The sequence below is a fragment of the Physeter macrocephalus genome, chromosome 10, assembly GCF_002837175.3.
Source record: "Physeter macrocephalus isolate SW-GA chromosome 10, ASM283717v5, whole genome shotgun sequence".
Taxonomy (NCBI): domain Eukaryota; kingdom Metazoa; phylum Chordata; class Mammalia; order Artiodactyla; family Physeteridae; genus Physeter; species Physeter macrocephalus.
In genome coordinates, this window is record NC_041223.1 from 6,905,700 (window position 1) to 6,927,857 (window position 22,158).

General features: G+C 40.4%; 2 protein-coding genes across 8 annotated transcripts in view; one reads left to right on the plus strand and one right to left on the minus strand.

The window, feature by feature from the left end:
* Positions 1-7,446, minus strand: part of LOC102982230 (THO complex subunit 7 homolog) — a 12,621-nt gene extending 5,175 nt beyond the window's left edge. Inside the window, exon 1 of the mRNA XM_024122409.2 lies at positions 7,302-7,446. Within this exon, the coding sequence (XP_023978177.1) occupies positions 7,302-7,446 (145 nt within the window). The remainder of the gene's footprint in view (positions 1-7,301) is intronic.
* The window catches only part of PRKN (parkin RBR E3 ubiquitin protein ligase), a 1,334,302-nt gene that overhangs the window by 1,099,123 nt on the left and 213,021 nt on the right, over positions 1-22,158 (plus strand). The gene's annotated exons all lie outside the window — the stretch shown is intronic.

Here is a 22,158-nt window from a genome sequence, read left to right on the forward strand (position 1 = left end):
GGGCCCAGCCGCTCCGCGGCACGTGGGATCCTCCCGGACCGGGGCGCGAACCCGCGTCCCCTCCATCGGCAGGCGGACTCTCAACCACTGCGCCACCAGGGAAGCCCCAGCATACATTTTTTAAAGGAAATTTCAAAATATCTAAAAACCTCAGGCCCAGCTCAACTTTGCAGACCCATCCACTCTAAACCCTTTCTCTTCTGTGCTGTTTACTTAATATATTAATGTTTTATCAAAGGAATACTTGTTTGTAGTTTAAAGTGTTAAATATCTCCAAACTACCCACTTACCTTATTCCTATAGAATCACTGTTTGCTATTCTGCAGTTTCACCAATTAGTTACTATGATATCATTGATTTAAAAACTAAATCATTTTATTTACCACCAAGAAAAAATTAAGAATTCTGTCAATTAACTATGAAAGATGTTCTTCAGTGCTTGAAATTTCTCAAATTTTTATTTTATACTTATCAAAAGTGCTCTTAGAGACCTGTGGGACAATTTTCACTATTTTTAAAAATTAAAGTATAGTTGATTTGCAATATTGTGTTAGTTTCAGGTGTATAGCAAAGTGATTCAGTTTTATATCCATCCATAGATATGGATATATAGAATATATTTTTCAGATTCTTTTCCTTTATAGATTATTACAAGATATTAAGTATAGTTCCCTGTGTTATACGGTAGGTCCTTGTTGGTTACCTATTTTATACTTAGTAGTGTGTATATGTTAATCCTAACCTTCTAATTTATCCCTCCCACCCTTCCCCTTTGGTAATCATAAGTTTGTTTTCTCTGTCCGTGAGTCTGTTTCTGTTTTGTAAAGAAGTTCCTTTGTGTCATTTTTTTAGATTCCACATATAAGTGATATCATATGCTACTTGTCTTTCTCCGCCTGACTTACTTCACTTAGTATGATAATCTCTAGGTCCATCCATGTTGCTGCAAATGACACTACTGCATTCTTTATGACTAACATTCCACTGTATACATATACCATATCTTTATCCATTCATCTGTCAATGGGCCTTTAGGTTGTTTCCCTGTCTTGGCTCTTGTAAATAGTGCTGCAGTGATCATTGGGGTGCATGTATCTTTTCAAATAATGGTTTTCTCCAGATATGTGCCCAGGAGTGAGATCCCTGTATCTTATGGTAGCTCTGTTTTTAGTTTTTTGAGGACTCTCCATACTGTTTTCCATAGTGGCTGCACCAATTTACATTCCCACCGACAGTGTAAGAGTGTTGGTTCCCTTTTCTCCACACCCTCTCTAGCATTTATTATTTGTAGACTTTTTGATGATAGCCATTCTGACTGGTGTGAGGTGATACTCATTGTAGCTTTGATTTGCATTTCTCTAAAAATCAGCGATGTTGAGCATTTTTAAATGCCTGTTGGCCATCTGTATGACTTTTCACTGTTGATCCCCCTTGTACATGTATCAAAAACTTAAAATGGATAGATTAGGATGTTTCTAACACTTCAGAACCTAGGTCCCTTTTTGTCTCAATTATGGTTGTCCCATGTTTTTCCAAGCAGTAGTATCCTCTGAACAATCAAGAGCACTGAAGATGCAGCATTTAAGAGTGATCGACTCTTGTCTTTGGGATTTTCTTCTAAGCTACAGTCACCTGTTCGTTAGGTTTTGACGAGCATGTGAAAGCAATGACAACCACAACGAAATTGCCACCTGGATGGCAGTCATTTAAGAGCCATCCTAATTTTAGCAATTTTTTAAAAATCAGTGAACGATCCTAAGATGAATCTTAAAAGATTACAAATAGTATGACTGTACTGCTATTTCTTATTTCTTTCAATCACTATCTACTATATTCTTACTATGAAAAATGAAGGTTTACCACTTTTATACTGTACATACACACACACACATTTACATATATCCTCTTCCTCCATCTTTCTAATATGTGAAAACATTGTTCAGGGTAGAGTTATAATTACCTTTTTTTACAATTACTTTGCTTATCTTGGATTTAGTTATTGACTTAGTTTTGTATTTGTTTGCTTGATATTCTATATACTTATCATTAATCCAGCCCCAAACTTTCTAATAGAATTGGACATCTCTTAATACAGTCAAGAAAAAATCAAGTGTCAGTCTCTCTCCCATTTTTCAAGTAGAGACTGCATTCTGGAGGCTTCTCCCCCTGAGCCTGTCAGGACACTCAGCGAGCTGTCATCTTGGGACTTCTCACCACCCTCCTCCTGGGAATTCTCTTTCAGTCTTTCCTGTGTACTCTCCACTTTTTTCTGAATCCCATGTCTCCACTTTATTGACTTGCTCTCCATTCCCCTACACTGAGTCAATAGTTTGTCTGAGATTATGGAAACCTAGCTAAGAAATTATTTTCCTTCGGAACATTGAAGGCATTCTTCTTACGCTTTCAGGATTTGTTGCTGAAGTCTCAACTTTTGTGTGAGCGCTCTTGACCTCTCCATTTGCTCACAACTGCTGGCCTTCTTTGAGCCTTCCTCATGCATTGAGTGGACAAAGAATGTCACCTGCCACATCAGTAAACAAAGGATGTTGTGGCCCTCAGCCACTGCAGCCACCCTCCTCTGCACCCTGAGGGGATTCAAGTTGGAGAAAACAGGACACTGGCCCCAGAGAGCTAAGGTGCATATCAAAGGAGTGATTTCACTGAGCCCAGACTCTCGCATCTTGAATACATAGAAAAGTGCTAAGTTCAGTAAGTAGAGATGTCTGTAGTCTCTTTAACAGTAATCTTTTGATGTTCCGACTACCTGATCATTGTTGCAAAAACTATATATCATGGCTCCTCCCTAACCTCTTCGAAGCGTCCCTCAGAGCAACCTGAGAGGCTGCCTCCTGGGCTTAAGTCCTCAGTGTGTCCGCCGAATAAAACATACCTCTCAAATTTTAGGTCATGCATTTTTTTAGTCGACAGTTGTGCTGGTCCGTTTATACAGTGGGATCTTTGAATCTGGAAACTCATGTCCTTCAGTTCTGGAAAATGTTTTTGTATTTAATTTTTGAAAACTTTCTCTTGTGTATTTTAAAAATTTTCTCATTTTGGAATTGCCATTTGTTGGACATTAAGCCTCTATAGTTAATCCTTTGGTGGTTTTTTCCTTTCTTCCTTTAAATGTTCCGTCTCCTATTTCCCACTCCTTTACCTCTTTGCTCCACTTTCTGAGAGATTTTCCCAAACCTGTTTTCCAGATTTTTAACATTTTTCTGCAACTACCATTTTAATGTTTAAGACCTCTTCTTTGTCCTCTAAATGTTTTTTTCTTTAAAGCATCCTCTTATCTCTTCAAGGATATTGATTATACTTAGGTGTTTGTTTCCTTCTCTTCCCTAAATTGTTTTCTCTGTTTCCTGTTCAGTTTCTTTTGGTCTCTTATCTTTCATATTGAAGGCTTTCTTCAGATATCTTCAGATATCTTCCTTTGCTTTTCTGTTTTTTTTAAGCATTAAAAAAACTTAATGGAAACTCTGTGTGCAGGAGTGAGGCTCCTTAAATGCTGGATTCCACTTTAGGGTTGTAGATCAGTGAACACAATGGGGGCACACCCAAATATCAGAATGTTTCAGGGGTAAGAGGACTCATCCCCTTCTGAGCTGTGCCAGGTGGTCTGAGTCCAGAGCCCCTCTGCATCCATTTCTCTGGAAAATAAACCTGTCTTAAGCTGTGTAGGGAGGGGCAGTTGCCTGGCTTCGTAGGCTGGGGGGTTGGAATCCTATAATCTAACTGCTCATTATATTAGATTTTCAAGCACTTGTTCTCATTTTGCCCCTTCCTTCACTCTGAATTTCCCTGGTACCCGGTGTTTCCAATTGCCGGACCTTCCTGAGGTTCTGTAGCATGAATAGGCTTGTTTCTTGTTGGCTTTCCTTCCTGTAAACAGTAGCTTTCTCTACTCTGCTAAACAGGCTTCCCCTTCTCCATCTGTATTCTACAGTTTGATTGACGTCTCTCATCTGATTTTTCCCCCTCTCTCAAACTCTTTGTGGTTGTGGATTTATTCCCTTTTCATTCCTTCATTGTCATTTTAGTGGGGCCTGAGGGAGTAGGAGATTTAGACACATTTGTTCAATCTGCCACATAGCACTGGAAGACTTGTGTTTCTTTTTTCAGTGAATGTCACCACCATCCACTGCCGGTCAAAGATGGAAACCCTTGGAGTCATCTCAGACTCCCTCTCCCATGACATCGAGTCACAGGTCTCGTCAGTGCCACCTGCTAACTAGCTCTTAAATGTGTCTCCCAGCATCCATTCCTCCTGCAACATCTTTAGTTAACGTGCACGTCACACCTTACCCAGAATGTGGAGCAACTTCTCAGCTGACTCCCAGCAGCGGCCTGTTATCTCAGTGATCCTGCAGTCGTGACTCTAAAACAGGAATTGATGTCACTCCCCTTAAAATGATTGTATGCCCCCCCCCGGGGCCTTTAAGGGATAAAATTCATGCTCTTTATCATGAATTAAAAATACTCATTACATACAAGTCCTTTCCTCATTGCCTCCACTGCTCTCCTCACCACCACCAGAGGCCCCTGAAGCTCAGGTCTCCTCAGAGAGCTCGTGGGTCTTCAGGGCTCTTGGCTCGGGGCCTTCGCACAGGTGTCCGCACCTCCCTGACCCCGCAGGGCCGTTTCCCTCTACCAGACCCCTCATGAGAAAGTTGTCATTTCCGTTTGGCATTCTTCTCTGGAGAGGGTAGCACCTTGCCCCCCGTTCAGTACTGCTCTGAAAAATCTGTCTGACTGGACGACCACTAATGTAGCACATGTATGTATACATATACACACATTCACGCATACATGCATACCTATATTTTTTTTCACAGAAGAAAATGAACTTGTGAATTTTAACATTTTTCTGCAGATGTTTAATCATCTAATGTGAAATTCTCACCTTTAAAGGGGCGGATGGTACGCTCACCTGCCTCTCACAGCCGTATCTGAAAATTCGCTTTACGGAAATACTGAGGATGCAGGAATGATTTTGAGGAACTCAAATATGTTACTCTAGAATGCAAAATAAGGTGACATATAAACAAGTGTAAAGTTTATTCTAATTTAAATATTTTTTTATCAGATAAAGAGAAAAAACCTAGTCTGAGTACTGGTTTCAGTATCAACTCAGTCCCTTTCCATGTCTCTTATGCGTGTGTTCAGATTACTAACCCAACACTCTGCATTCAGAAAGACACTCTCACCCCTGTAAAACAGGACCGAGTTTGTGGAGTGTGAGCGGATGCCCGACAAGTTCTTCCTCCAGTTGAATAAACTCCACTGGACTCCATTTGTCCACCCACTTTGCCTCTAAAGATGGCTGTCAGCCTAGGGGGTGTCAGTGGAGTAACTTGGAGGCTGAACTGCTCTTGAGCACCCCCATCCACGATGCTTTGGTGGAGCTTTTCTATGTGTGTTACATACATATTGCCTCTTCCTAGATGTAGCTTTATAAATCCTACTTTGAAAATCTGCTCAAGCTGCAAGCTCAAAGTACGTCTCTAACAAAATGGTCTTGATTGTCTCTGTGTTTTGAAAGCTTTTTTGATTTACAAGAACTGGTACAGTTTCCAAAACTGGACCTGAAACTGGTTGAGTTTCAACCCTCTGAAAAAAGAAAGACTGTCAGCTCTATAATGTTAATGTAGCTCATCATATAGGTTTAAAAGTCTCCCATGTTCCTCTGTCTCTTGGGTATCCCTTTCAGCTCAGTGGCCCACCCTATCTTACTCATTTTTAAAAGCCCAGGTCTAATTTGGTCTCCCCTATAAGGCCTTCCCAGAGCTTATGGCTAGAAATAATTTCATTTCACATTGACTCTTAAAGAAGTTCCATGGGTTTATATCTGCCTCCCCCAGCTACACCAAAATGACACTGAAGGAATAAAAAGGATATAAATCCACAAGAACAAAGAGTTTGAGAGAGGAGAAATATCAGATGAGAGATGTCAACAAAATGTTAGAACACAGAGAGAGGAGTGAAGGGAAATTAGTCAATATGGTGCCAAGGAAAGAATCAGCAATTTAGCACTAGTGGTTCTGCCATTATAAATGTGGATATACCCCTTGATGCTCTGATTCTCATTTTCCTCACTTCTAAACTAGGAATGATTCAGTCTGCCTGGTCTCCCTCAAATGTTTCTTGTGCAGATCAAGTGAAGTAATATATGTAAAGAAATTTGAAAACTGTGTAGATCTTTATCAGCATCATTATCATTCTGCCTTTTATTATATTTATTTATCTATTTTATCAGCTAAGCTACGGACTCTTTGAGGGCAAGGATTATATTTTGTTTATATTTCTTAGAATCCCGAGCTTGCTCACAATAAGCATTCATTTGTTGAATTTCATCAATATAGACATAATTTAACACTATATTCTTAAAATGCTCTGAAAATGTAGATTTAAGTGTTAAATGAAAGAAATAAAAGTTATGCTGAACTTGTAAGCGTAGCGAAAGAAATCTCATCTTTTGAGCAATAACTTGATGCTAGAGATGGTTGATTATTTGTAGTCCAGATATCCACAGAGAGCAAATCTCTGAACAGTTCTAACCCTGACATTTCCCTCTCACACCAAAGTATTCCAGAAGGGACAACACAGTGTTAACATTTTCTAAGGAAATACACATAGCAAGTCTTGCAGGGCCTGAGCAACAAACAGAAGTTAAGTCCAAATGAATGAACTTTTTCATATTCTCAGTAAATCATACCGAAGATGCTAAGCCTACTGGAAAGCAAGCCAGTATTGAATTTCACTAGCACCCAGTTTTATATCGGGAGGTCTTTTCTACAGCTTGAGCAATTGGTCCACTGTTTTAACACTTAGGAAATAACATGAATTCTAATTACATCTGGATAGTTACTTTGGAAGATAGATAGACAGGTAGATAGATCAGATCGATCTCCCTATAAGCCATGGGACGTCAAGGATTGCTGGCAACACCAGAAGCTAAGAGGAAGGCATGGAACAGAATATCTCTGGTGGTTAAGATCCTGCTAGCACAATGCTAACTTCTATTTGTCAGTGTATGGAGCCATTGGCACCTTGATGGGAGAAGATGGATTGAAGGAGATCAAATCACAGAACACACAAGCAGCTGAGAAGACTATACTTTTGCCATACAACTGCTATTTAATGTACTCAACAGGCTTCCTTTGTGATTTATCCCCAAGAATACTGTTTAGATAAAAATGAGCTTTCTCTAGAGCTCTGGAATTCAACAAGGGCAGAAAGGCTGCCCTCATTCACTGGAATCATAACTGCCCTCAGTTTGGGACAGGGCACCTCGGACATACCTTTGGGAAGCAAGGAAGGCACCAGACATTCCCTTACACCAGATAAACTTTCATTAAGTTCAACCAGAGCCTGACCTGTAGCAATCTCCAAGCTGTTATCAGCTTGAAAATGTTTCCTCTGCTTTTGACGGGGGTGGGGTGACATGACGATCTCTCCCCAGCTGCCCAATTTTCCATTTCTAATTTGTGCTTCAAAGCCACTCCTCAAGAAAAACAAATACCGTATGCTAACACATATATATGGAATCTAAGAAAAAAAAATGTCATGAAGAGACTAAGGGTAGGACGGGAATAAAACACAGACCTACTAGAGCATGGACTTGAGGATATGGGGAGGGGGAAGGGTAAGCTGTGACGAAGTGAGAGAGTGGCATGGACATATATACACTACCACATGTAAAATGGATAGCTAGTGGGAAGCAGCCGCATACACAGGGAGATCAGCTCGGTGCTTTGCGACCACCTAGAGGGGTGGAATAGGGAGGGTGGGAGGGAGACGCAAGAGGGAAGAGATATGGGAACCTATGTATATGTATAACTGATTCACTCTGTTGTAAAGCAGAAACTAACACACCATTGTAAAACAGTTATACTCCAATAAAGATGTTAAAAAAAAAAAAGCCACTCCTCAAACATTCTGAAAGTGTTTTCTTGAAATTTGGGCTTTTATTTGTTCTTGGAAAGAAAACAATAAAATGTTGATGGGGAAAGAGGTAGAACAACATAGGTGTTTTCAAGCGTTTCCATTACTGCATACGAGTAACCATGGAGGTGAGACCTAATGGTGCGATTTCTCCAAACGTCTCATAGAAGAAAACACCGTGTTCTTTTCTTCAACAGCTTCTTTAAGATGTACATCATTAACGTTTAATTAACGATATGTGGGGTTTGACTTTAACATAATTTCTTCTTCATTGTTTAGTATGATTTCTTAGAAAAGCTCTGGGTTGACCTCTTGAAAGTTTCCCCAAAGTTGTTTTGAATACCCTGATTTTCATTCTGCCCTCACTACTCATTTTCCCCAGCTTCCAAAATAATACTATTGAGATTTGGTAAAAATTATATTACAAGTATGAGATATTTTTTACATGGAGGAAAACAACCAAATAATAGTGATAATAATGCTAATAATGCTTCTAATAAAAAACCACCAGATAGTGACGAGCATCACGTATACAGTTAAAATAATGAAGTGATGAGGTATGATTACGATATTATAAAGATCGTTCTGGTTTTGATATGAAGACATAAGACAAAGTTTTTAACTTTCGGGGGGAAATCATTTGACTAAGACTTGAAACAATTTATACCAAAAAACCTGTTTTTAGGCAACCTAACAGATATTACTTTTAAAAACAGAGTTAGAGACATTCCTATAAATGGGTTATTTTTCCTATCCCTCCCTCCAGCGTTAATGAAGGTCATCTCAGTCCGCGTGGAGCTGTCCCACAAAGCTATGTACTGCTGCCCTCCCACCCCTCCCCTGCCCTCCTGTGCTCCCTCTATACAAGCAAGTGGATACTGTAGATCTATAAGAATACAAGATGCCTAGGAAAAGCTTGAGTAGGAAATGTGCAGATTTTAAGTTAATAACAACAATGACAACGGCTACAGCAACACACAAAGATTTACTGAACAGCAATAGATGACGTGTATGATAATATATTCCTGAATTGACATGCAATTTTGTAAAGATTTTATTCTTCTGAAAAATATCTCATACTTGTAATATAATTTTTACCAAATCTCAATAGTATTATTTTGGAAGCTGGGGAAAATGAGTAGTGAGGGCAGAATGAAAATCAGGGTATTCAAAACAACTTTGGGGAAACTTTCAAGAGGTCAACCCAGAGCTTTTCTAAGAAATCATACTAAACAATGAAGAAGAAATTATGTTAAAGTCAAACCCCACATATCGTTAATTAAACGTTAATGATGTACATCTTAAAGAAGCTGTTGAAGAAAAGAACACGGTGTTTTCTTCTATGAGACGTTTGGAGAAATCGCACCATTAGGTCTCACCTCCATGGTTACTCGTATGCAGTAATGGAAACGCTTGAAAACACCTATGTTGTTCTACCTCTTTCCCCATCAACATTTTATTGTTTTCTTTCCAAGAAAAATAAAAGCCCAGATTTCAAGAAAACACTTTCAGAATGTTTGAGGAGTGGCTTTGAAGCACAAACTGGAAATGGAAAGTTGGGCAGCTGGGGAGAGATCGTCATGTCACCCCACCCCCGTCAAAAGCAGAGGAAACATTTTCAAGCTGATAACAGCTTGGAGATTGCTACAGGTCAGACTCTGGTTGAACTTAATGAAAGTTTATCTGGTGTAAGGGAATGTCTGGTGCCTTCCTTGCTTCCCAAAGGTATGTCCGAGGTGCCCTGTCCCAAACTGAGAGAAGTTACGATACCAATGAATGAGGGCAGCCTTTCTGCCCTTGCTGAATTCCAGAGCTCTAGAGAAAGCTCATTTTTATCTAAACAGTATTCTTGGGGATAAATCACAAAGGAAGCCTGTTGAGTACATTAAATAGCAGTTGTATGGCAAAAGTATAGTCTTCTCAGCTGCTTGTGTGTTCTGTGATTTGATCTCCTTCAATCCATCTTCTCCCATCAAGGTGCCAATGGCTCCATACACTGACAAATAGAAGTTAGCATTGTACTAGCAGGATCTTAACCACCAGAGATATTCTGTTCCATGCCTTCCTCTTAGCTTCTGGTGTTGCCAGCAATCCTTGACGTCCCATGGCTTATAGAGGCATAGGCCCCAAAGCTGCCTCTGTCATCATGTGGTATTTCCCCTGTGTGTTTCTCTGTGTCTCTTCTCTTCTTAAAGGGACAACAGTCACATGGAGTTAGGGCCCACCCTAAGGACCTCATCTTGGTGACATTTTCAGAGACCCTATCTCAAATAAGGTAACATTCATAGGGACTTTGGACATATTTCGGGGGGGCATATAATTCAACCCGTAATACCCATTGTCACCCAACAGCCAAATAAAAAGCCTACCTGAAAGGAGTGTGTTACAGGAAGAGTTTAAAAATCTACATTCTGTACATCATTGGACAACATATATTCTAAAGTACCCTGCATCTTAGGCTTTGAAAAGAGAAAATCCCATTCTGTGGAATGGAAGCTGTTGAATTAGCTAAACGACATAATGAATTAGAGAAAAATAATCATATTTTACCCAGAATTCATATAGTGTAAAAATCATAAGCATGTTTATGTCTTGGGGTTTTACTCCAGCTTCTCATTGCTAAAACGACAAATTAAAATTCTTAAAACTCAAGATGCCTAAGTGCAAAATGAATGTGAATAAGCCCATATGTTAGGCAGACGGCTAGCTCACGTTGGTCTCTCCTCTCTTTCCGTTTGTAGTTCTTGTCTCCCCCAACAATCATATGTGGTTTTTTAAAAATAAATTTATTTATTTTTTTATTTTTGGCCGCGTCGGGTCTTTGTTGCTGCGTGCGGTCTTTTCTCTAGCTGCGGCGAGCAGGGGCTGCTCTTCTTTGCGGTTTGCAGGCTTCTCACTGCGGTGGCTTCTCTTGCTGCGGAGCACGGGTTCTACATGTGCGGGCTTCAGTAGTTGCGGCACACGGGCTCAGTAGTTATGGCTCACAGGCTCTAGAGCGCAGGCTCAGTAGTTGTGGCACACGGGCTTCTTTGCTCCGCGGCACGTGGGATCTTCCCAGACCAGGGCTCAAACCCGTGTCCCCTGCACTGACGGGCGGATTCTTAAACACATAGCCCCCATATGTGTTTCTAATATAGAACATTATGAGAATTTAATACTAATAAATATAATTTTGTCTTGTGTATATCTGTTTCTTTGACTGTATGGTTTATGGATTTATGTTTAAAAGCCATATTCTTGTTTTGTCCACACAAAGCAGTAGGCCTAGAGCATGGATGAAGGACAAAACAAGTCATTTATCTGTTCATTTAATTTTCCAACTTTTATTGTGCATTTACTATTTGTCAAACACTGTGATAGGCCCTAAAGATATGAAGACATTTAAGACCATATTTTTTTTCCTCAAAAGATTCACACTCTGGTAGCTTTTAGAACAGTGGTGATTAATTTGTTTTTCTGTTTTCTATGATTTTGTTTTGATTACTGATGCCTTTGAGAATCAGATGAAAACTATTGGATCTTTTGCGTTAAGAAAAATGCACACAGAGAATTTTGCATGCATTTAAGTAGGTACATGATCTACTTTAACCATGTGTGTTTGTCTATATATGTGTGTGTGTGTGTGTATGTGAAGAGAGAGAGAAAGAGAGAGACCTTTGTCCAGGCATGTAGACAATTACTTTCTGAATAGAAGAGAGAAAGGCCCTGTGTTTTTCCCCCTTTGAGTGTGAGTGAATGGGTCCAGAGGAGTTAAGCCTTCATCTGTCTCAGGAACAACTTGCTCTCTCTAATTTTCAAGGCATGTTTCCAGTCATCCTGTAACACTGGTTGCCAATCATCTTTTCTCAGTAAGCCCTAACTGTGCAGAAATGTGAAATGTGACATTATTCACGGAGCATGGTCTCCTCCCAAAAGAAATGCCTTCAGCTACAATAACAGAAAACCTGACCGAACGAGACTTAAAAACATAAGGATATTTATTTTTTACTTATGAGAAGTCCAGAGGTAGGCAGGCTTCCAGTTAGGAGCTCAACAATTCTGTCGAGGGCGGGAGCTCTTTCTGTCCTTCAGCAGTTCTCATCACCTCGTGATCACAGCTGCCACAGCTCATCCCCCCTGAATCCAAACACGAAGAAAGCTTTCACATCCTTTGGAATTTCTCTCTTGGAATCAGGAAAGAAACCATTTCCCAGAAGCCTCACCAGCCTTCCCAGTACTTCTCATTGTCCAGGACTGGGGTACCTGAACATACCTAAGTAGTCACTGTGAATGGGACTAGATCCCTGTGACTCAGGGGCACCTACTGCCAGGAGATGAAAGGCTTTCAACCTGGATCCTGGACCAAATTGTTAACAGAAAACAAAAAAAGTGGATGACTGTTGTGTTGGCAAGAGCAGTGTCTGCCAGAATTTTCATAATAATATGAACATTGTTATCATAAAGGTTACCAGCTCTCAAATGATCAAGAAGATAATCTGGTACAACTTCTACTTCCAGACCAGAAACAAAACCCCACACCCTCGCAAGGGTAGGAACCACTAGGAAGGTATTCAGCAGCCTTTTTTGTGCCAGATGTTCCTCGTGGTAGCCTGTGGACGTTGCTGGAGACCTCTGGAAGATGTAAGGCAAGGCAGATAACAAAAGGGCTGAGTAGGAGAAAAATGAGTCGAGGAAGAAAGAAACAGCAGACTTAAGACGAAAAAGTCAGGAAGAGAAAGAAATGTACACGCTGTGAAGAGTAGAATATCATTTAAGCAGTTGCTTTCCTGAACCACAGGAACTATTCAAGATAAAAACGTTCAGGATAAGTGAGTCTCTGACTTTCAGATGGAAACTCTTTTCGTGTTTCAAACTTTTATTTCCAGAAAGTTCTTTTTTACTTCCAACCATAGGAGCATTTTTCTCTCCTCTTGTTGTGCCTTCTCCAGAGGTAAAGAGAAACTTGGCAGTCATTCTCTAGATAATACAACTGAAGGTCGTTGCGGTGCCACCTCATGCCCAAGGTGAATGTGTCAAGAATGCGCGGAAGGCCAAAGGTAGATCGTTGATCCTCTGCGTCTAGCAAGCCTTGTGCAAATGGCAGTTCTGAGGGGGGCTCGCGTGGACTGAGCTGTCTCAGTCCCCAGCGAGCCCAGGTCGACCTGTCCTTCTGCGCGGGCCTCTCAGCTGTACCTGCCAGTGACCATGACAGCGGTGCTTGCAGGCGTTTCTTGGTTCTCTGTTTCAAATGCAGCCACTTATGTGGATTCAAAGTTGTCATTGGAGCTCATCAGAGGCAGCCTATAAAAGTGATCCAAGAATGTTCTTTCTTCTTCCCCTTTCCCCCCATAAGTCAGAGCATCAGCTCCTTCCTTTTGGCATGATAAATACCTGAACTGTCATATAGGAGATCAGCCTTGGGTATTTTAAAGATGGCCACAAATTCTCTGATACCCTTCTCATTAAGAGGTGGCTGCTATTCCCCTGTCCCTTGGGTCTGGGCTGGCCTCTGTCTGCTTTGACCAGTTGAGTACAGTATAAAGGACACTATGACAGGCCTCACTCTTAGGAGGACCGGAAGCTTCCATCTCCACCTTTGGGAGGAGTCCTGGGCTCTCATGTTTGAAATCCAGATGCCCTATGGCCACCATGCTGTGAGGAAGTCCAGGCTAACCACATGGAGTGGCTTTGAGAAAGAATGAAAGAAACAGGGAAGGAGGGTAGTTTGTTACACAATAGGAAACCAAACCAAAACCCAGGATATAACATGAGCCTTTCCTTTCTTGGTTTTCTTGAGCTCACATAACATAGCTTCTCTGCTTCATGTCTGTATGTATGAAATTCATACATCGGCCACCACATTGCAGCTTCATTAGGAGTATCCTTGTGTGTGTTGTTTGTCAAATGTGAGAGATTACCGTGAACTTCTCTAAACTTTTTGCAGTATTTGAAAACTGACAACATATTCTTTGATGCTCGTGTAGTATGTGGGTGCAAGAATTTGTGCTCTTTTAGCTGACACAGTATAGAAACGTGTATGTAATTATTTTGTCACTGCTTTATGGCTAAAATTACAACATGGAGTCAACAATTACAAGGTAAATTTAGAGTTCTCACATCATTGTTTGTCCTTTTGAACAGCACAAAGGATATCCATTCAATGCATTTACATTTTCCCTTCACTTCTATGCTCTCTGGGCCCTTTCTATTTCAATTTGCTCACGTAGATAAATCACTTTTATTGATCCACATCCATTTAGGTATCTCCTGACTTCTGACAAACCGCTTCCTCTCTGGAACTTGTAATTTTGTAATCCACTTATTTATTACCTTTATTTTCTTGTTTCCTATTGTTAATTTTTTTCTCTTTTTCACTAAAATTTTATCTTTAATTTTCTTGGACAGTTACACTTCCAAAATATTTTTAAGTTATTAATTATTCAAGTTATTCAGTAGATTTGAAATCTCATAACTTCCATGCAGAAATATCCATGTATTTAACGTGCTAAAGGTTATTGTGGAAATAACTTAATTGGTCACGTTACAAATCAAATACGTGGTCATGAAATAAAACACCTGGGCAGATAATAAATTCTAAAGCAGACAGTTTGACTGACTTCTAATAAAAGTCTGAGAGAAAATATGTTACTGTCTTTTATGGGTATCGACATTAGAAAGAAATGAGCCGGAATTTTTTGTACAAGGGAGGTGAAGAGGGTGACATGCAGCTCTCGTTGAAGAGCCCTGGGTTTCCAGAGAGCCTTTGCATTCCTCAATGTCTTCTCCCATAGCCCCACCTTCTTTCCCTCTTTCCTTCTCACCCTCTCTCTTCCCTTGGGCTGGGAAGGTAGTCTGGGAGGAGGAGACAGGCTGAGGATATAAGAATCATGAGCCAATGCCTGTTGCTTTTCACATCTTGAAAAGTTTTAAATTGATTTATAAATATATGTGGGGTGAGAGCCAATGGTCGGTTCCATCCCTTCGACCTACTGGCCCCTCAGCAGAATGACCTGCTCTCTCGTGCTCTGCTCTTCACGCACGGTCTTTGCTTGGCTTAGCTGGCTGCTTCACAGACTTCTCTAACTTGGCGTGTCCGAAGCAGAGCCCTTAACTCCCTCGCACCTGCTCTTCCCCAGTCCTCCCTCGGTGAAAGGCGCCACCCATCGGCCAGCTGCTCGGGATGAAAAGGTAGGAATCATCCTGATTCTTTCCTTTCTTTCGCGTACTGCCCGATATGCAGCCCATCGCAAGTCCTGCTAACCTACTTCCACCTCCGTGGGGGCCCTCGCCTCTCGCCTGACCGCTGTAGTCGCTGCCTAACTGGTGTCCCTGCTTCTACTTTTACTCCTGAGTCTCTCCCAGAGTCAGGCTTTGGAGTCAGGGAAAGTGAGTCTGTAAACCAGGCTCATCACTTATTCGTTGTATGACACTGGGCAGGTGACTCCCTCCTTCGTGCCTCAGAACCCTCATCTGTGAAGTGGGGATAATGACCAGAGTACCGCCCTTGTACTTACAGTGATCCTGTGAGGACTGGTGAGTAACACGTGCAGGGCACTTGGAATAGCTTCTGGGACACAGAAGATGGTCAATAAATGTTGGCCATTATTTTGGGTGCATAATTATTTTCTACACAGTAAGGAGACAGAGCCCTTTTAAACCTTAGAGGTTACTGAGCAATGTACCAAGGTTATGTAAGGTGCTAATACAAAGGGAAGCTAGGTGAAAGGCATCTGACGACTCTCTGTGCCATCTTTGCAGCTCTTCTATAAATCTACAGTCATTTCAAAGAAAAGCGTTGGTTCAATATAAAGGACATCACATCACGACCATGTGTGAGATCCTTCGATGCCTTCTCACTCCTGAAGCTAAAGCTGAGCCCTTTATCCTGGCCTACGAGGTCCAGCACAACCTCACTCCTGGCCAACTCCCGTTGGCCCTTCCCTCCTCCCCCTCCCGCCGTTCCCCTCAGGGCTGGACCCTGGTCTGGGGAGGCTCTGCCTGCCGGGCTGTCCCCATGTGTTCGTGGCCTCCTGTGACTCCGCTCAGGGACCTCCACATTGAATGTGGCCTTTGCTTACATCCTGGTTCCTGCCCTCTCTACAATACCTGCTTTAATTTCCCCATTGTCTGCAAGGGTTTTTTTTTCTTTAATTTGTTTACTTGGGTATTAACTGACCACCTAGGAGAATGTACATTTCATGAGGGCAGGGACTTCATCCTAAGCATCTCTGTTTCTCATATCTAGACCAGTTTCTGGCATTTGTTTGTTATTCAATATACATTCGTTGAAGGAACAAATGAATAACCAGTATTAAATGATACTAATATTCTTTCTATATCAGTTTCCTTCTATTACTGGTTCCACATTATGCAGGCATAAGAGAATGTTAAAACTAATCCAATTAACAAGTTGGCTTATTCAATGAAAATTAATGTATTGTTTCTTTATATTTTAGTCCTCAATCTTTAAGGTAAAAATTAGTTTCTGCATGTCCAAAAATAATCCTATATACAACAATCACAAAACATTACTTCAGTGGAAAGGCAAGACTTTGATTCTTTTTTTTTTTTAATGTATATGCAACTGGAAGAGATGGGATGACCTTGTCTTATAAAGAGTCAGGTAAAAATTGCATTATTCCTTTCTTTGTTCTACATTAGAATATGTTACAGTTAGAGAAAAACAATGTGGAATAGAATGTACAGAATTATTGGAGATTCCGTTGATTTAGCGCGCCATTTGAGTCAATTCATAACACTATTCAATTAGATTTGGTAGCAATCAAAAAAGAAAGAACTGGCCTTACCATTCGATGATTGAAACATGACTTTATACTGCACTGACTTGATTAGATATAGTCCAAATTATCTGTGAATGTTATAGAAACTCAAACCTTCTCAGCCGTAAAAGGCAAGAAAACACTGAAATATCCAGTAAGCATTCCGAGAACTGCAGGCTCTGGGGAGCCATCCTGTGTGCCACTCCAGGGAGTTGTGTCATAGCCGGCTGTTACATCTGAATGTCATTTTCTTCAGGCCCCGTAAACTGCAAGACAAAGCAGACTTCTCCGCTAGTGATATTGGGTTACTTTTAACCAAAGTAAATGCTTTTTCTTTTAACTTTTTATTTTGATATAATTTCAGACTTAGAGAAAAGTTGCAAGACTAGGAGAAAGAATTTCCATCCACCCTTCAGCTAGATACCCAAATGTTAACAGCACTTTTGTTTCTCTCTCCCCATATACATACAAATGTACACGTTTTTGGTTTTTTTTCTGAAATGTTTAAGAATAAGTTGCTGACATGGTATTCCTTTACCTCTAAAGACTTCAGAATGTGTTCCCTGAATATCAGGATAATCTGTTACATAACCACAGTACAATGATCAAAATCAGAAAATTATCTGTGATCCCATACTCTTATCTAATATAGTCCTTGTTCAGATTTCACAAATTTGTCCTAGGTCTGTACCTTCCAGCTCACATGTTGCATTTAGTCACCGCGTCTCTTTAGTCCGCTTGAATCTCATCCCTTCCGGGCCTTTTCTGACAGTCACATTTTCACCAGGCACAGGCCAGCTATTTGTAGAATGTCCCTCAATTTGAGTTTGTCTGATGTTCCCTCATGTTCAGACTCAGGCTGTCCATTTCTGGCAAGACTTCTGTGGAAATGACGTGTACTGCCCAGTGCATCCTATCAGTGGGCACACGCTGGCAGGCTGTCCCACTGCTGCTGGTGGTAACTTGGACCACTTGGTCCAAGTGCTGGCTGCCAGGTTTCTCCACTGCAAAGCTAATGTTAGAATGCGTATTGAATTAGACATAAAATGGAACCTACATAAATCACAAATCACTTTTCAGAAATTAATCCTCTGCAGTAGGGTTGTGTGTTAAAGGAGATCTCAACAGAAATATATGCACAAGTACAGAAGATAATGGCTCATCAGTGTCTGAAAATTAGACAGAAATATCTGCAGACATCTTAAAGAAATAACTGCACTCCGTGTTCATTGCAGCAGTACTCACGGTAGCTGAGATATGGAAACAACCCAAGTGTCTATAAACGGATGAGTGGATAAAGATGTGGTTTAGGTACATACCAGGGGATGTTATTCAGCCATGAGAAAGAAGGAATCCAGCCATTTGTGACAACATAAATGAACCTGAGGACATTGTGCTAAGTGAAATAAGTCAGAGAAATACTGTATGATCTCACTTATATGTGGAATCAGTTGAATCATAGAAGCAGAGTAGAGCCATGGTTACCAGGGACTGGGAGAATAATGGAAATGGGGAGAAGTTGGTCAACGGGTACAAAGTTGCAGTTATGTGGGATGAAGATTCTACAATATGGTGACTATAGTTAATAATGCAATATTAAGTACTGGAAAAATGCTACGAGAGTAGGTTTCTCTCTTATGAGTATGTGCTCTCGTCACACACACAAAAATGGTTAACTATGTGAGAAGATGATACGATAATTACTTGACTGTAGTAACCATTTCATTACGTTTGTGTATGTCAAATAATCATCTTGTACACCTTAAACATATATAATTTTCATTTAAAAATATATAAATAAAAGATAAAAGATTTTTTAAATCTGCAGGCAGATATATCTAAGAAGCAAAATCTTTAGCAATTATGTACACAAATTAGATGATTTTGTATGTGCTTTATTATGTATTTTCCTCTTTCCTACGTGTCAAAAGTTTTGAAAAATGAGGCCGTGAATTGTCCTACCTAAAGCGAAAGATCAATAGTTAGCAAGCTTTTTGAAAGAAAAAAAAATCCATATTCCTTTTAAATGTCTACTGTTGGAGTACAGATAATCCTCACTGCCTAGAATGGGTTTATTTTAAAATGTTTGGTTGTACATTGAATTTATCTGAAGTAAACTTTGTTTTTCTAGTGACTAAATCATCAGAGTACAGTGGGATGAAAACTTGGGGGGCGAAAGGAGTTGAAATCAAGGCGTTTCAGACGTGGACCATGTTGAGCAGGCTGCCTCTTGCAGAGAACCAGTAGGCATTCTCCCAGCAAGGCATCCCCCTCATTTACCTGGCTTTCTTTTACGCTTACTTCTGCTAAACTCTTGTTATATTTCAAAAGCGGTTTTTTTGACGGCATTCAGTATACTCTATCTTGATGTTGTTGAAATTAGAAGCTTTAGTTTCTAGGAAATATACTGCTTCCCATTCTATTCATACTAGTTGTTTTGTACAAAATCAAGATGTAAAACTCTATACCATATGTGATAGAAACCCAGTTAAATTTGAATTTCAGGTAAACAAAAATATCTGGGACATACTTATATTAAAAAAATTAATTGTTGTTTATCTGAAATTCAAATCCAACTAGGTATCCTGTAATTTTATTTGCTAAATCTGGAAACACTCGGCTTGCGTGCAGAAAAAGTTCTGTGCTTCTTCCAAGAACTTCTTTGGTTTTATTTTACAGGGATTCTGTTGTCCTTCTATTTGATCTGATCATTTGGAAGCAGAGAACTAAATCTGTGGCCCACAGAGAACAGCATAATGGGCCTTGAGGGGATATACTTAGTGGTCCAGCCCCAATTCCCAGCCCACTCTTAGAGGGAGGCCCGCATACCACAAAAAAAAAAAAAAAACAGTAAGAACAATGTCAAGAAACTGTCTTGTTTTTTGGAACTATCCCTAAACTGCCTCATCTCCTTTTATTGAAGGAGTCATAGAATGGATTAAAATAACTAAATGCATACTTATTGTTGAGAGCCATGGAATAAATAAATTTTTAATCCTAATAATTATTAACTTTCTATTAATGTGGTTTTATTACTGTTTATAGAATATTTCTGTATCAGTGCCAAGAACTAAAATTTTACTTTGAGTTTTAAATCAGAACTCCCAAGTTCAGGCTACAATATTATATACTTCTGGAAACATTAGGAGTAATTCTCACCAAGGCCTGAAATGAAGAGATTTTAAGAGCATAGTAGATGCTACTGCCAGAATCCAACACTCAAAATGTATTATGTATTACATACAGTGGTTTTCATGGGTTCAAAACATCTTAAAAAAAAAAAAAGGAACGAGTATGATTTTTTTTTTTTTTTTTTTTTTTTGTGGTATGCGGGCCTCCCCCTGCCGTGGCCTCTCCCGTTGCGAAGCACAGGCTCCGGACGCGCAGGCTCAGCGGCCATGGCTCACGGGCCCAGCCGCTCCGCGGCATGTGGGATCCTCCCAGACCGGGGCGCGAACCTGGTTCTCCTGCATTGGCAGGCGGACGCGCAACCACTGCGCCACCAGTGAAGCCCTTATGATCTTTGAATTGCATGCATTTTACCCTGAGAAGGACCAGTTTGTTTTATCATTCTTAACCTCAGGTTAGCATTTAAGTGTTCACTAGAGTCATTTTTCTTTGAAACAAGTTTTGTTTTATTTTACAATTGGAAAAGTAGAAGAAATCTTGATGTCTCTTTCTGAAACGATCTCCATTATACAGACATATAATGATGCGTTAATTTTTAAGTAGATTACTAGCATCCCTGTAATGCCTCCTTAAAGTTTCCTACACTCTATTTTAGTGGAAATTTCGGAATTGATCGATTGTATTCTCATTGCTTGTTCCTTATAGCTTTTAAACACAGACTGCCATACATCAGTAATGAAGAATCACTCTCCTTTTTGGCCCACACTGCTGGGAACAGACAGCAGACATGCCTCTTGCTTGTCTCCCATCTAAATTACATGAGGATGGGATTTATGCAGGCTATAAATCTAGTCAGAATAAAGCCTTTAAGTGGTAACCAATTTCGTGGTGTGTAAGTATCATTGATTTGTTAATCTGAGAGTGTTTTTATAAACTGATTTGGATTAGCTGATAGCAGAGCTATCTCAAAGCCCTTGGATAATGGTAAATGTAGTGAATAAGGCAGTGAAAATTAACCCATGGCCCCGAGTACAAATTTAAATCACAGCTTTTGAAACGAGACAGCGATCTCATCACATGTAGTTTGCTAGTGTGTTAACGATACCAACCGTAGAGACCATTTTCTTCATAATTGATCATTGTTGCTCTAGATCCAGGAGACTAAGGCACCATGAAAAGCTACAGGGACTTCAAGCTTTGTGAGGATAAATCCTCTAGGACATATGAGGCACTTTGCGGAGAGGCCAACTGAACTAACTGTCCGGAGACATTTTGTATAAGGCACTATTAAGATGAATTTAGATTTAATTTAGGGGGTTATATTTTGCTGTGATAAAACACAATGAGAAAGATGCCTTTTTTTTCCTCTAAAATTCCCTATTTGGGAATGCTGGGACCATGCTATTTCAACAGAAAGGGTGTAAGGATATTCTACTCAGAGATGCAAAATGAGAAGTTTTTTCAATGGAAATAGTAGTATGAAAAAAGAAAAATGAGAGGGATGGATTTCAATCCTTAGATTTTTTTTTTTAAGGAAGATCTCCTTTAGAAATAGAGCTTAAGGTATTAGCGTAGAGTTAGCACTTGCACCGTAAGGATGAGGGTAATTACATTTCTCCGTACAAGCATGACATCAAGGTAACGAGCAAAGATGGGCAAGAACATGGCACCCAGAAGAGAGAACCAAACTCAGTTCCCTCCCAGTAATATTGTGGCAAAAACCAAAGTTGCAAATTAAGCATGGGATAGTGCGTGGGAGAAGCAATTGAAGAGCTGCTTCCTAATAAATCTGCCCTTACAGAAAATAAGAGCATGATTTTAAAAACCAGGAGAGTCATCCAGCCAAACAGAGATTTCAGATGTGTGTTGAATCTGCTCCCTGGCTTGGGTAACTTCTACTCTGTTGAGACCTCAGAGCTATAGTCAGAGCCAGCTTTGCTGGGGCGGGGGAGGGTGGAGTAACCACCAACTTATTCTGGTTTCAGGGTTGCTAGGGAAGGGCCAGATGTCTGTCCTACCTCCTGCAGCAAATGCTGAAATGTCACCATCCCTTTGTGTCTTGAAATGTTGCTGGTACACATATGTCGGTATCTGGGGACAAGGACTTCTTAGCTGGTTTCAGCTAAACAATTTTATACCTGTTTAATTGACAACTAGCTGAGAGAAGGTTTCCATTCCAGGTTAGATATCTGGACTTCAAAAAAATAAGCAATGGGCTTCCCTGGTGGCGCAGTGGTTGAGAGTCCGCCTGCCGATGCAGGGGACACGGGTTCGTGCCCTGGTCCGGGAAGATCCCACATGCCGCGGAGCGGCTGGGCCCGTGAGC